Source organism: Alligator sinensis, unplaced genomic scaffold, assembly GCF_000455745.1.
Source record: "Alligator sinensis unplaced genomic scaffold, ASM45574v1 scaffold32_2, whole genome shotgun sequence".
Lineage (NCBI taxonomy): Eukaryota > Metazoa > Chordata > Crocodylia > Alligatoridae > Alligator > Alligator sinensis.
This window is the reverse complement of record NW_005842670.1, coordinates 468,321-469,694: the sequence shown is the minus strand read 5'-3', so window position 1 is coordinate 469,694 and position 1,374 is coordinate 468,321. Positions and strand designations below refer to the sequence as shown.

General features: G+C 50.1%; 1 protein-coding gene across 1 annotated transcript in view; it reads left to right on the top strand.

Annotated features, from left to right (window-relative positions):
- The window catches only part of SYDE2 (synapse defective Rho GTPase homolog 2), a 46,342-nt gene that overhangs the window by 21,441 nt on the left and 23,527 nt on the right, over positions 1 to 1,374 (top strand). The window contains 1 exon segment of the mRNA XM_025215745.1: positions 1,363 to 1,374. This exon segment is cut by the window's right edge and continues 112 nt beyond it. Within this exon segment, the coding sequence (XP_025071530.1) occupies positions 1,363 to 1,374 (12 nt within the window).

Here is a 1,374-nt window from a genome sequence, read left to right as displayed (position 1 = left end):
AGCGTGGTGCAGCCTCCCAGCCCACAGTGGCAGCCTGCCCTCACCCCATGTGCATATCTGGGGCACACACCCCTTACTCCCCTCCCCCCTCATGCCCTCCTGGTGAGTGCACAGCAGCGGGAGCCACCACCCCCTCTCCATGCTGGGCACTGGATGATTTGCTCACGGCTCTGTCCCATGCCCTGCCTTGGCTGTGCAGGGCCTGCCCCAGCAGGGTGGAGGTGGCTGCCGCTGTGAGCAGTGCTTTGCTTTTTGCTGCAGCTGCCCTGGGAGTGACCAGTGCCACATGCCTGCAGCTGCTGTGCTGTACTGCACCCCCTGCCCGCCAGGTGGCGGGATGCATGTGGCATCGTGCAGCTCTTGGGGCAGCAGGGCTCAAAGCCCAGCACACAGCAGCAGCCGCCTCTGCCCTGCACACAGATCGGGGGGCACATGCCTCCTGGGGCTCCACTTGTCCTACCACCTGGCCTGGCTGGAGCCACACTCACCCCAGCCCCTGCTCCTGCCTGTGCCCCACTGCTTTCCTTACCTCTGGGGCCTTGATCTGCCCCTCCCCCCCATGGCCCTTTCCCCTGCCCCCGCCTCTTCCTTCACAGACTTGCCTGCTGGGGGGGCAGGGTACGTGCATTCTCAGCCCCGCTCCCCCATATAATTTTTTCTCCCTCCACCTATGACTGCAAATTTTGCTTTGGTACAAGATAGCCTTTTGCTGTGCTTCTTGTGGACTCAGTAAGCCATTAGTATATTAAGAATAATTTTCTGTCAGAGATTTAGTAGACAAAGGTGTAGGCATTAACTGCATCCTTAGAAACAAGCTGATAAGATGTTGAGATAATGTTATGGAGAACATTATTGTTTATATAGGGCACATCTATATGACACGCTAACTGTGTAGTAGCCACAGTTACAGTGTAGTAGCCACTGTGTAGCACCAACAGTGCTAATATGCTACTGCTCAGTATTATTAGGCCACTATGCGGTAACATCAAGAAAAATGGCACACCTGCACAGTAACTCCAGTTACTGCATGTTTATTTAGTACTTGATTATACAAGTACTAAATAAATGCACAGTAACCACTGTGCAGTAGCGTCTCATGTACATGCACCCATAATGTGATAACTCTGACACTGAAGTTTGTTCAGTATTAATACCATGTATTGTTATATGCCCAAATCCTATAACATCCATTTTTGTTTTATCTAAGTAGCTTTTTAGAAACTCTTGTGGGCACTTCTTTATTCTTAATTGAAGACATTATAAAACATTTTGATTCTTCTATACCAGTTAGATGAGTATCACTATTTAGTATTGCTCTGGGTTGGGCAAAATTTAACATTGTTGCCATGGTTTTACTTCCAGGTTGTAGGACTA